Source organism: Oryctolagus cuniculus, chromosome 6, assembly GCF_964237555.1.
Source record: "Oryctolagus cuniculus chromosome 6, mOryCun1.1, whole genome shotgun sequence".
Taxonomy (NCBI): Eukaryota; Metazoa; Chordata; class Mammalia; order Lagomorpha; family Leporidae; genus Oryctolagus; species Oryctolagus cuniculus.
This window is the reverse complement of record NC_091437.1, coordinates 33,403,769-33,417,063: the sequence shown is the minus strand read 5'-3', so window position 1 is coordinate 33,417,063 and position 13,295 is coordinate 33,403,769. Positions and strand designations below refer to the sequence as shown.

Here is a 13,295-nt window from a genome sequence, read left to right as displayed (position 1 = left end):
GTGAGGCAGCTGGGACATGAACTGGAGCCCACATAGAATGCTGACATTGCAGGCAGCAGCCCAACCTGCTACACCACAATGCCCGTCCCAGAAAATATTTTTAAAAGGATATCTATTCCTCTTACTCAGAAATAAATAGAATACACACACACACACACACACACACACTCACATGACACACACATGGGAGTACGGGGGAGAGGAGAAAGTTGTTTAATGGGTACAGAGTTTCAGTATGGGAAGATGAGTATGATCCTGAGATGGATGCTGGTGATGGTTGCATAACTGTGAATTTACTCCATGTCACTGAGCTGTATACTTAGAGAAGGCTAAAATGGTAGATTTACGGATGCCTATTTATCATGATAAATAATTATGGAACCAATTATAAAATTCAGGTGTTGGTAGTGTGAGGGGTACAGGCTTGTTGCTGCCTTCTTCTCATAGCTCCCTGACAAATTCCTTTCAAGATTCTTCTTTTTAGTCACTGGTGTCCCTGTGGCTGAGTGTCAGTTAACTCAGACACAACATCTCTCCCGAGATCAGAAGTTCACCAAACTCTGTGGTATCCAGCACAGGAGGTCAGTCACACAGAGTAGCGTTTCCCAACTTGAAGACAGCAATTCATGAGCTAAGTGCTTGTGCTGCTAGGCCGCTGTACTTTGCAGAGGGTGAGGTCTGTCACCCAAAAAGCAGTTAATAAGGTGATTCATGTCAAGAATAGCTCAGTCGCCACATGACTTTACAGCTAACACAGTGTGTTGCTCATTCCCCACATAGCTCTGTAATGGCTTAAGTCAGGAAGGCTTCCTTTCTGCACCGTGAGGAATTATTCCATGGTTCCATGAAGTCTGCCACAGAAATGAACGTGTTTATTTATTTACTCTTCCATTTGGAGCAAAGTTTGCCCTTCCCAGTATAGGCCAGGCTGTAGGTTGGGTACTCTGTGCACAGTCTTAGGAGATAAGATGAGTTACCTATTCTTTTTTGTGCTTGCACGCAAGATTGGAGAAGTGACAGAGATCTGAGATGGACTGAGCTGCCCCTTGAGTTCTGCCGTCTGAGCCCACAAGCGTCCTGGTGTGTTGTTGAGACAGAACCTCCCCCCCGCCCCGAGCCAGCGTTCAAGGATACTGGCTTGTGAGCACTGGAGCAGTGGGACCCTGGGGGCTGCCATGGCCTGGAAGGACCGGCCGCAGCTCATGCTGAGTGGGCTTGTCTTTGCTTGTGCGTGTCCTATCACTTGCTCTAGGTGCCCTGGCTGGCATTCCCATGTGTTAGGGCTATCGGGTAACCTGGCGATTTTAGTGGAAGAGAATGGCTCTGTGCCAGTGACATGGAGACTGCTCCTCAGTTATCTGCTTGGAGCGGAGATCCCTTGCTTGGCTGCAGACTCCAGCAAGCTGCAGCAGCACAGCTGATGTGGCCGCCCAATGGCATGACACCGGTTTGGCACGATGGCCACTGCAGAGACTTCGTTACAGAGAGCAGTTTGGGTGTGCCTTCCTGCTGGTGTCTAGTTGCCTTGATAAGAAGGCAGGTGCCCTTTCCCATCTGTTCCCTACTGCCTCTCCTCCAGCTTCCATTCTAATTCATGATATCACAGCTGCAACCTGCCTTTCCCAGAATCCACATGCTCAGAAGAGACCCTGCCTTTCCTAAACTTCACCGGAACCTTCCTGACCCTTCCAACACGAGTTCCCCCCTCCCCTGGAAGTTTCCTTCTATTCAGTAGGCTTCATTTCCTTCCAACTGAAGCTCCACACTGACATTCTCATATACTATTGTTTCTTGAGTCTGAGACTTCTTATAACATGCAGCTAAGGGCTGGCATGTGTCACAGTGGGTTTAGCCATTGCTTGAGATGCCACCATCGCATATCAGAGTGTTGGTTCAAGTCCTAGCTGCCCTTCTTCTGATCCAGCTCCCTGCTAATGCTCCTGGGAAAGCAGTGGAAGATGGCCCAGGTGCTTAGGTCCCTGCCACCCATATGGGAGACCCGACTGGAGTTCCTGGGTCCTGGCTTCATCCTGGCTCAGTACTGACTATTGTAGCTATAAGGGGAGTGAACTAGCATACAGAAGATCTCTCTTTGTCTGTATCTGTTTGTCTGTCTCTGTGTCACTCTGCCTTTCAAATAAGTAAATAAATAAAATCTTAAAACCACACAGCTTCATTGGGTTGCAATTTACACACAAAGGGGCTGATGCTGTGGCTTAGTAGGCTAAGCCTACTCTGTGGCGCCAGGCATCCCATATGGGCACTGGTCCATGTCCCGGCTGCTCCTCTTCTGGTCTAACTCTCTGCTTATGGCCTGGGAAAGTGTTGGAAGATAACCCAAGTGCTTGGGCCCCTGCATCCATTTAGGAGACCTGGAAGAAGCTTCTGGCTCCTGGCCGTTCTGGCCTTTGGGCAGTGAACCAGTGGATGAAGGACCTTTTTCTCTATCTCTCCTTCTCTCTCTCTCTCTCTCTCTCTCTCTCTCTCTGTAACTCTATCTCTCAAATAAATAAATAATTAAATGCATCTTTTTAAAAATTTTACACATAAAATACACCCATTTCAAGTGTCCACTTTGATGCATTTTGAAAACCCTATATACCATCCATAAAACATTCTCATTACTCGCCAAATCACTACTGTTTATAGTTTGATTGCTTCTAGAATCTTATATAAAAGAATAAGATAACATGTACTCTTGAGAAAGACACTCATTTTTTTACACCTTATCATTTCTAAAATTGGATGCATTTTATGGTGAGCATCTAACACAGTAGCGTGTCTGTTTTCCTTTGTTATCTATAACTAACCAGACAATACATCTTCTACTGGATAATGTCTTAAAATGGGTACCAATGTCCCTCATGCACACACATGTGTTTGTGTATGTGTATGTGTAGACAGGTAAGCTGACTATATGGGTTACCAATCAGTCAGCATTGGTGTTTTTCCATCTGACAGTAAGCACTGGGAAGGTGAGAATCTACGTTGCTGTGTGGGTTGTCCCAGTGCCTATAGCTGGAAACTAGTAGGAACTAGAAAAATACTGCAGAGAGAGGTGATAGTGCATTTCAAGCAGCTTTCTAAAAGTATCTTTTGCATTATGACTAAGCACCTTAAGTCTGAGGCAGTATTTCCCAAAATTTGTTCCATGGACAATTAATATTACTAAGGGAGGAGAGGGGGTGCCAATGTCGCAGGAATTCGGTGAAAGTTTCTTAGTATAATCTCCCATGGACAGATTCACAATCCATTAGCATGCTAAAAATTCTGAAGTGTCCTGCAGCAAAGAAAAAAATGTTTAGCTTTAACTTCAGATTTGACCTTGGAGCTGTACAGAACTTCCATTTAGAGCTTGCGGAATACGCCTTGCAGAAGGCTGCTCTAAGGCGTGCGCATGAATAAAACGAATGAGAAAGAGAGGAGAAAAAAGTGCCTAGAGTTGTCTTTGAGCCGGTGCCAGTGAAACCCGCAGTGATGTCATGACACCTGAATGGGCCAGATCAGGCTGCTCTTCAGAAGTCAAGGGCTGCAATTTATAGTGTGGCGGGATACGTGGGTGGGCGACCTTTCCTAAAAGCAAATGAAAACAGCACCAAAATATGTGCTGGCTAATCCCTTAGGTGACATGCACCCAGTGCAGGTCGTGGGTAATTGAGGTTGAGTAAGGAAAACCTCAGGCTCCACCCATTGACCTCAGCTCAGGCCCTCCCATGGGGACCGAGCTGTTGTGTTTGTCCACTGTTTGTCCAGACACCTTTAACTGATGAGACAATTGAAGCAGGTGACAGATGAGCTCCCTAAAGTAGGGAGGAGCCCACCTGCAGGGATGATGCCAGAATCCTTCCTAGAAGTAGCACTGACCCAATACATACAGAGATGAAAAGAAGTCAGAGTGATCCAAGTGCGAATCAGGCAGAGACAAAAACCAACCAACCAACCAAACCAAAGACAAGCACTCCCTTTCCTTTTTTTTTTTTTTCAATATTATTCTTAATTAAAAAGTTTATTTTTATCTGTTTGAAAGGCAGAGTGCCATAGCCAAGGCTGGGCCAGGGTGAAGCCAGTTGTGAGGACTTCCATCCAGGTCTCCCTCTTGGGTAGCTGGAATGCAAGTACTGAGCCGTCATCCACTGCCTACCAGGATTCATTGGCCAGAAGGCAGATTGTAGATGGAGCAGCCAGGACTTGACCTGCCACTCCAAAATGGGATGTGTCTTAAGCAGCAGCTTAAACCCTAGTGGCACCACAGTGTCCATCCCAGTATTATTTTTAAAATTGATATACAGGGGCCAATGTTGTGGTGCAGTGTGTTAAGCTGTTCCCTGCGATGCTAGCAACCAATATGAGTGCCAGTTTGAGTCCCGGCCATTCCACTTCCAATCCAGCTCCTTGATACTGTGCCTAGGAAAGCCACAGAAGATGGCCAAAGCGCTTGGGAGCATGCCTCCTGTCTGGGACACACAGAGGAAGTCCAAGTTCCTGGCCCAGCCCCGGCCATTGTGGTCATGTGGGTGGCAAATCAGTGGATGGAATCTCCCTTGCTGGCTCTCTCATCTCTCCCTCTCTCTGTAACTCTGCCTTAATAAATAAATAAATACACATTTTAAAAATTATCATACAGTAAAATTGCCTTTTTTCCTCATGGTGTGTTTCCATGAATTTTAACATATGTACAGATTCATTTAGAATCATCACGATCAGGACACAGATTAGTCCTGTCCTCCCATGAAGTATCTCAGGCTGATCCTATACAGTCGGGCTCTCCCTGACCCATAACCCCGGGCAACCACTGCTCTGTTTTCCATCACCATCATTTGGTGTTCCTGAGAAGCCTCTTTCCTTTTGCTCATCCCTTAAGTCCCCTTTGACTAAGTTTTTCATGGGGGTCTTTTGTATGTTTGTGTGTGCATGCAGAGACCTCCATTGTCCTAGGCTGTTTCTTCTCTTGTTACAGTTGTATTATTTACTGTTGCCAGCACTTAGTAACACCTATTATGTCCAGACACATTTGCTAAGTTCTGTTTATGTCTCATTTAACCTCACAATAGCCTTATGATCTATGTACACCATTATTATCTCTATTATACAGATATAGAAACTGAGGATCAGAGAAGTCCAGTGACTTGCCTAAGGCTGCACAGCTACCAAGTGATCAAATCCCAGTACAAACCCAGGGCCATTTGATCCTTAAACAATGCAGTATATAACAAAACCTTAAATCCTTAAACAATGCAGTGCATAACAAAAGAGGGATTATAACCAGGAAGGATGTGCAGAGAGAGGCTGGGGGCAGTGCCAATTTGGGACCATGTGGTTTTAACAATGTTTGCAAAGGTTGGTGAATCCAGAGAACCATCTGTGTTTCCTGACTTCTCACCCTTGGTCTCTCCCTTCACGTCCTCCTCCACCTGCCACCTAGTGCCTAACTCAGGTGGCACCTGCCTGCTGTTTTCAGGGGCCTGGGTTGATTCTGATCCCCTTGCAAATTTAGCAAAACCGCCATCTGTGTGACAGCTCCGCCAGAGGACACATCTGAGACCAGGGACGGGGCTGGGTGGCCGGCCTTCTGCTTTCCACCCCACCTCTAGTCCCTGATGTGCTTTCTGACCTCGTTTTTCATCTCCTCGCTTGCTTGCAACATCAGCTGAAACTGTTTCTAGGACGGAGCCACCTGGTCTGTGTGCTGGAGGTGGCAGGTGTGTTCTCCCTGCACAGGGCGAGGAAGACAGGAATGTGTGTGATCGGCTCAATGCTTCACAACGAAAGGACAAAGTCCAGCCTGGCAAGACCCAAGGTGGCAACATTTGTGCGGGGGAAGAGACTGAGAAGCAGGGGAAGAAGAACAGACATAATAGTTATTGAAGAATTGATGATGCTGGGGGAGTGGACCAGGCTCTTCCCCTCTGTGTGCTTTTCCTTTGAACTTGGTCTTTGGAGCAGTGATGTTCATTAGGGAGTTTTCTCCTAGAATTGACTCACAGCTCCCTAAGGGTCCCAGAAGGGAGCAGTGCAGCCAGTGTATGCTGGGAAGAAGTCCACGTTGGAATCATGGCCACAGATCTTTTGGAGGCAAACAAAACCTGGCAGAAATCAGGAACCTCAGGACCATCTCTGAATGGCACTCAATTAACAAGGGGGTAAAAGAGGGCATGGAATTTAGAGTAGAAAGTCTTGAGTCACTTCAATAACAATCACAGCTAACATTTATTGAGCACTTAATAGAAGCCAGTCAACGTGCTAATTGGCATGAATCATCTCATTCATTGCCCACAACAGCCCTCTGAGGTGGGTCCTCCTATTATCTTCACTTTGCAGTTGGAGAGCTGGAGGCCCCGAGGTTGAAGTGACTCACGCAAACTGCACATCTATTGAGGGGCAGAATCAGCATTTGGACATGTCTCAGGCAGAAGCCCCCAAATTCTCCCCTTTCTGGCCCATCCTAATTCACATCAGGGACTCGGAAGCTTCAAAAGCTCATGTGGTTCCTCTGGGTTGACTTCGTAAAGGGAGGGAAGAAGGACCTGTGATTTGATTTGATCTGCACCAGCAGGGACTTTCCAGGGCCTTGTGGATGCTGCCTGTTGGTTTGAAATAATCGCATGCTGTAAAAACCTACAGTTGTTTCTCAAGTTTTCTTTTTACACAATCAGCTTGGGAGGGTACCAAATGTGTAGGCACAATGGGCTAATTTTTCTCTCTCTTGGGCTGCACCATGAGGTGTGACTGTTGGTTCCACCCTAGCATACTGGCTGGTACAAGACACATCAGGCCTCTTGGTGCCAACAAAAAGATCCTGATGAGCTTGTTTTTTGAAAGGAGCCTAGGAGAGCAGAATAGGCTTTGGGCGTGAAAAGCTCGTGAACAGAAGTTAAATGAACTCTTTCCAAGTGCCAGGTTATCAGTGAGTCCACTGCAAGAGGTGTTTTACAAAATGCTACCCTGTGACAACAGGTGATTTATGCCCTCTTAGGGGAGTACTTTATGCATAGTTTTACCCTGGTGTGGACTCATCGTCAAATCAAGTACAATAATAATACCTGTTCTACTCTCCTTCAAGGGCTGTAACTCCTCCTGGGTTTTATAGAATGCCTCATGCATGGCAGGGCACAATATCCAGTCAATAATAATGTTTACTATGATAATCATCTTCCAAATGCCTTTCATCTAAGGCTCTCAAGGTGCCTTGCAAACACTAATTAGTTACATCTCATAGTAGCTCTCTGCTTTTATAATATATTTTCCCATTTTACAGAATTTTAAATTGAGACCCAGCAAACTTCAGCGGGCTGCCTAGAGCTGTGCAGCAAGTTGACATCCGTGCTAATGATGATGCTTTGCATTTGCCTAGCAGATGTTTTCCAGGGCAATGTGAGTATCTGCAAAGATAATTTTCACACTGTCCTGCAGGAGGTAGGGGACAAATGTTATTAGCTGCTGACTAGACTGCACGGACGGAGGCAGAGAGAGCAAGTAACTCAGGAAGGTTAGACTAAGGTTGCAGTTCCCCTCCTCTGTCCAGCACAACAGAGTGGAGTGTGGTATCAGGAAATCCTCAGTTCTCTTTTGTGGGAAGCATGGTTGCTTTCAACTTCCATGTTTGTATTCTGGGGAGGAGAGACAGGTTATAGGGTGCCAGCCGTATTCACATGCAGGGATGGGCTTCTCTGAGAGAGGCAAGGCGGACGAGATAAGCCCCATCCAGAAAGGAAAGCTCGGGAAATGAAGGAAACAGGGTGCCGGCTCGGCTCTGCAGCCGTGTCTGTACTGACAGGCCCAGCCTGAACACAGGAGACGTTGGTTCTGTTTCAGCCTCATGACGGGACTGGGCCAGAGCAGCTTGGCAGGTGAGCACAGACACGTTACAAACCTTAGTCTGGTGTTACAAGTCTCCGTGCAAGAGTTCCAGAGATACCCAATATTTTGATGGATGTCTCTTACATGCGAGCCGCTCTCAAATTGATTCCACGCTCCACGAGGGCCCTGGGAATCCTCTTTGGTTCACCATCTTGGGCGCCATGGCTCCCTTCAGTGCTACCTTTTCTTGGCCACACAAACCACATGGCAAAAATGAAAACCTGAACAAAAAGGTGCAAGGCCAATATGGGGCCACGCCCTCCCGGTCTGGGAACGTTTACTGAGTGAGTGATGACGCTCCACTGAGAGACAAGCCAGCCGGACTGCTGCAGAGTGGGGGCGGAGAGGTTGCTGGGCCTGAGGAATTCCAGGGGGGTTGCTACCCAGAGACAGAGTACTTTTCTCTATAAACAAGGCATATTTGAGAAAAGTTGGCTCCTCCACGCCCGCTCCACCTTTTCCAGGCCTGTGGGTTCTGATTGATGACAAGACCAGGGCTAATGGAGGTGCTCAAAGAGGAGGGCCAGGCCCCTTTCTGGAATGTGTTCACACGCACAAGTGCACAAGCGCACAAGCACAGTGGCAATGAAAATCTGCAGCAAACTGCTCTTGCCTTCGGAAGTTCACACAGGCCTCCACCCCAAGCGTGGCTGAAAGGTGCACGGCCCCAGGGAGGGCGAGCTCCGGAGGCACAGCTCCAGCAAATTGTTCTGAATACACATCATGAGCCTCTTCCCCTGAGCTGGGGGCAGGGGTCCCAGGCAGGACCCTCCCACCACCTATTATTGTTCACGGCAGGGACTCTGCTGCGGGTAGAAAAGCTTGCTCTAGACTTCCAGAACGCAGCACTGCCTTTCTGCATAGCCAGTCACTCACGCTGTGGCTTTCTGTGTCCGCTTTGACATGCCAGCTCCAATTGTGACAGTGCAAATCACCCTGTTCGACTCACCAGGGCCACGTCCTTCCCACAGAGCATCCCACACCAAGGCTAAAACACACAGAGTCCTCGGGCTGTGCCCGCACGGTGGCCAGAGGGATCTGCAGCTTCCAGACAGGAAAAACAGCCCTGAGGGATTTCCCATGTAGCTGGACCGGGTCTGTTTCATTGCAGCCCTGGTGTGTAGTTGGTTTTTGTTTTTGTTTTTTTTTGACAGGCAGAGTTAGACAAAGAGAGAGAGACAGAGAGCAAGGTCTTCCTTCCGTTGGTCCACCCCCTAAATGGCCGCTAAGGCCGGTGTGCTACACCGATCTAGAAGCCAGGAGCCAGGTACTTCCTCTTGGTCTCCCATGTGGGTGCAGAGCCCAAGCACTTGGGCCATCCTCCACTGCCTTCCTGGGCTACAGCAGAGAGCTGGACTGAAAGAGGAGCAACCAGGACAGAACCGGCACCCCAACCAGGACTAGAACCCGGGGTGCCGGCACTGCAGGTGGAGGATTAGCCTAGTGAGCCGTGGTGCTGGCCCGAGGCGTGTAGTTTTTTGCATGTATTATTCACTTTGTAAAGTGAGACACTTCTGCAGGTATCCTGTGCACAACTGTTAGATTTCACAGCCCAGCTATTAATTGCAGTTAATCGGTCCACCCACATAGACGCTTCCCTCCTGCACTCTCAGGCACCAAGTACCTTGATAGCCTCAAACAGGTCATGAATGAGCATTTTCATAATAGCTTTGTACAGCAGGGCATGGAAAGATGGATTTGGGTAAAGTTAAGGCAAACCCTGATATTTGGAAACTCCTCAGGGATCTCAAAAGCAACAAGGAATTGGATTTGTTTTCCTCTTTTTCCCATCCTTCCTGCATTTCCCATGCCCTCCAAACGGAAGGGAGAGACCCGAAGTACAATCTAACAGGTTTCCCTTGCCTATGACCTTCTGAACAAGAAGCACAGACAACTGAGGAGGCTTCGACTCCTCTCAGGTGAAGGCTGCAATAGATTAGATAGGCTCAGGATTCTACCACGTTTCAGTCAAGTGATCACTGCCTACACAAACTTATCCCAGGGGAAATGTTAACTCTAAGTACGTTCGCAATCCCTGCACCCAGCATACACAGTCCAGCCTCTAGCGGGTGACATCAACAAATGAGATCTTTCTTACCCCATCCATGTGGATTCTGACACTGGGCACCAGGTGGAAAGGGCTAGCCTGCAGACTTCTGGCATTGGTCCTGCCTTTCCTGCTGTCCTGTAGGGTCAGCGTGCCGGGCCTGCGGATGGAGCCCCTTCTCCCGAAGCTCTGCCCCGAGCGCACGCTATCCAGAAGACGCACGAGCAGCAGGTTGGCCGGCAGCGCCTCGATGCTGCACAGCACCAGGGTCCTGCATTCGGGGCACCGCAGCTCCTTGTGCGCCTTGAAAATCCTCTGCAGACATGGTTTGCAGAAGGTGTGCTGGCAAGGAAGAACCTTGGCCGTGACATCGAGCTTCTCAAAGCACACAGGGCACTCCAGCAGATCAAGCAAGGTCAAATCATCCATTTTATTTCCAAACTCCAGTCCCCACGTGGAGGAGCAGGGTCCACATCACCGGGTTGGCTCAGCCAAGGTTGGCACAGCTTGCGAGTCTCTGGCGAGCGGCAGAATTCCTGCCTGTTGGAAGGAGACAGGGAGAGAGGGAAAAGCTGTGACTGCACTTGGAGGCCTATCCCACCTACGTGAAGGCAGTGTTTCACAAGGGAGTTTGCAAGTACTTTGTTCAGGCACCCAAGTTCCAAATGACTCATTCTGATTCAGCGCTAGCAGGTGGAAGCCTCAGCTCCTGCCTGCTGCGAGGATCAGAGGGAGCGATTGGGCAGAGACTGCTCAGGGACTCTCTGGCCTGCTGAAGTGGTCGCCGGCTCCCTTTTGCTGGCCTTACCCCTGCCTGGGGAGAGCACTGGATAATCACCCATCTCTGCGCTTTGCCTCCTTCTACGTTTGCATCACACGCAGAGTGTAGGCAGGTCGGGTTATCTGAATCTCATGTGGATGTAGAATTATTTCCTTCACAGTATAACCGCCACCTTCCTTCCCCTCCCTCCATTTCGTTCTAGCAAAGTAAGAGCCATTTCTACTAAAACCCGTTCGCAAAAAAAAAAAAAAAAAAAAATGTTTCACCTTAGCTACAGGGCAGGGAACTTGGAAGCATTTTCCTTTCTTCTTCTTCTTTTTTTTTTTTTTTTCAGCCTCAGCCACAATCTTCCTCCTACAAGGCAAAGCCCTGCAGCCTGTTGAGTTAGTCAGTTCCAAGTAAGGCAGAGAGAATTCCGGGTTGTGGCCACAGCCTGTTCAAACCAAGACAGGCAGGTAGGGGTGTGTGGTGTGCGGTGTGGGTGTGGGTGTGGGTGTGGGTGGGTAGGGAGTTGTTCTTCAAATAATCCCTGATCCAGAAACAGCTTCCTTTCTGAAATCTGCAAAGGGGTCTGCAGTGTAGGGCAGTCTCCGGGAGGACAAGGGGGCTGCCCTTCTGCGTCCCAGGGCTTGGGGGGGACGCCGAGGGCGAGGTTGGGCAGGCGGGCCGGTGGCCCCCCGCCGTCAGCAGGCGGACGTGACAGGCGCAGGGGAGAGGCGGCGCCGCGGCGGCTCCCCGGGACTCCTCTGCGCGGGGCGGGCGCGGCGCCGGGGAAGGCGCGGGGCCGCTCACTAACCTTGCGCCGGGAACCTGGGCTGGGCCCACGCGGCCCCCTCCTCCGCTGCGCAGGGGTGCGCTCCCTCCGGCCGGCCGGCTTCCTTTCCTTTCCGCCCGGTGCGGCTGCAGTCGCCAGCGGCCACCGCTCGGAAAACTTTGAGGACTCCGAGTGTTACTCACTTCTAGGGCTCGCCTTACCAGGCGCTGTTAACGCTTTCGCCGCCGGGCGGCTGCCTACCTGCACCACCCCTCTCCTGGGAGTTGACTGGTGCTGAATCCATTCCTGGCAAAACAGAATCCAGGCCCCAAGACCAAGCACTCAGAGAGTGTGTGTTCTCAACTCTCCCTTTTTCTCCTTTACAAGAAGTGGAAGCCAGATCAGTTACAAAGATCCCGAGGTGATTGTGTTTATCTTACAGCTTTTTGAGGATTTCCTGAGAAGGTCAAACTCTTTCATCATAACTATGATAACAAAGACAAGCCAGACACTTGGAAGAAACAGCTCCTTTTAAGTGCTAGCCAGGGGCTGGCATGGCTCAATAGGTTAAGTGACTACCTGCGAGGCCAGCATCCTATATGGATACGGGTTCGTGTCCTGGCTGCTCCACTTCTGATCCAGCGCCCTACTAGTGTGCCTGTAAAAGCAGGGGAAGGTGACTCAGGTAATTGAGCCCCTGCACCCATGCAGGAGACCCGAATGGAGTTCTTAGCTCTTTGCTTTGGCCATTGAGACCATATGAGTAGTGAACCAGTGGATGGAATATCTCTCATCTTTTCTCTTTCAAATAAATCAATGAATGTTTAAGAATTTCCGCTCTTGATTCTGTGCCCATAGGAAGCCCTTGGAGTCTGAGACCCTTTGCTGTCCATTGCTATCGCCCACTTGTCAAAGCTGAGCCCTGCTCCTGGGTGAGCCACCCGGTGGTCCCCTCACCCTTGGCAAGGCCACAGAGCTGGGGCTGCTGCTGCAGGGTTGGCAACATCTTCTCTCCTCCCCCCCCCCCCAAACATGCTCCATCTCCCTTACACAGCCAGGACTGTGCCTCCATGCGCATATACACACAAGCTTGCACAAGAATGCACATACACGTAATCACAGTGACGTTTTTTATTTTATTTTATTTTTTAACTTTTATTTAGTAAATATAAATTTCCAAACTACAGTTTATGGATTACAATGGCTCCCCTCCCCCATAACTTCCCTCCCACCCGCAACCCTCCCCTTTCCCACTCCCTGTCCCCTTCCATTCACATCAAGATTCATTTTCAATTATCTTTATATACAGAAGATCGATTTAGTATATATTAAATAAAGATTTCATCAGTTTGCACCCACACCGAACATAAAGTGTAAAATACTGTTTCAGTACTAGTTATAGCATTAATTCACATTGGACAGCACATTAAGGACAGAGATCCCACATGAGGAGTAAGTACACAGTGACTCCTGTTGTTGACTTAACAATTTGACACTCTTGTTTATGGCGTCAGTAATCTCCCTAGGCTCTAGTCATGAGTTGCCAAGGCTATGGAAGCCTCTTGAGTTCTCCGACTTCGATCTTATTCAGACAAGGTCATAGTAAAGTGGAAGTTCTCTCCTCCCTTCAGAGAAAGGTACCTCCTTCTTCGATGGCCCGTTCTTTCTACTGGGATCTCACTCACAGAGACCTTTCATTTAGGTTTTTTTTTTTTTTTTTTTTTTTTTCCAGAGTGTCTTGGCTTTCCATGCCTAAAATACTCTCACAGGCTCTTCAGTCAGATCCAAATGCATTAAGGGCCAATTCTGAGGACAAAGTGCTGTTTAGGACATCTGCCATTCTATGAGTCTGCTGT

General features: G+C 48.9%; 1 protein-coding gene across 8 annotated transcripts in view; it reads right to left on the bottom strand.

The window, feature by feature from the left end:
* Nucleotides 1–11,770, bottom strand: part of SH3RF2 (SH3 domain containing ring finger 2) — a 140,084-nt gene extending 128,314 nt beyond the window's left edge. For 2 of the 8 annotated variants that reach the window (XM_017341158.3, XM_070076260.1), the window contains exons 1-2: nt 11,482–11,770; nt 9,956–10,444 (exon numbers count right to left, since the gene is read on the bottom strand). In XM_017341158.3, coding sequence (XP_017196647.3) covers nt 9,956–10,333 — 378 coding nt within the window. In that variant the 5' untranslated portion in view covers nt 10,334–10,444; nt 11,482–11,770. Of the gene's footprint in view, nt 1–9,955; nt 10,445–10,951; nt 11,119–11,481 lie in introns of all 8 variants that reach the window. The other 6 variants (XM_017341159.3, XM_070076262.1, XM_070076261.1 and 3 more) reach the window with 6 other exon arrangements.
* Between the last annotated feature and the right edge of the window lie 1,525 nt (nt 11,771–13,295).